We start from the raw sequence: 325 nt of genomic DNA on the forward strand, positions 1-325 counted from the left end.
CAGGAGGCCGAGCGGGAGTGTGCGTGCGGCCGTTGGGCGCTTTCTTTTTGGACCTCGGGGCCATCCACACCGTCCCCTCCCCCTCCCGCCTCCCTCCCCGCCTCCCCCGCGCGCCCGCCCCGCCGAGGTCCGCGCCGCGCGCGGGTGAAGCTGGCGGGCTGAAGCGCCCCGCTCTCCTCCTCTTCCCGGGCCGCCTCTCTGCCCCGGGCCCGCGAGGCCGCGCGTCGCCGCCCGAGAGATGATGCAGGACGTGTCCAGTTCGCCAGCCTCGCCGGCCGACGACAGCCTGAGCAACAGCGAGGAGGAGCCGGACCGGCAGCAGCAG

At 75.7% G+C, this 325-nt stretch overlaps 1 protein-coding gene across 1 annotated transcript in view; it reads left to right on the forward strand.

Moving 5' to 3' along the window:
* The first annotated feature begins 238 nt into the window (after positions 1 to 238).
* Positions 239 to 325, forward strand: part of TWIST1 (twist family bHLH transcription factor 1) — a 663-nt gene continuing 576 nt past the window's right edge. The window contains exon 1 of the mRNA XM_007946034.1: positions 239 to 325. This exon is cut by the window's right edge and continues 13 nt beyond it. Within this exon, the coding sequence (XP_007944225.1) occupies positions 239 to 325 (87 nt within the window).

This window comes from Orycteropus afer, unplaced genomic scaffold (assembly GCF_000298275.1).
Source record: "Orycteropus afer afer isolate SDZICR_OR568_19922 unplaced genomic scaffold, OryAfe1.0 scaffold00008, whole genome shotgun sequence".
Lineage (NCBI taxonomy): Eukaryota > Metazoa > Chordata > Mammalia > Tubulidentata > Orycteropodidae > Orycteropus > Orycteropus afer.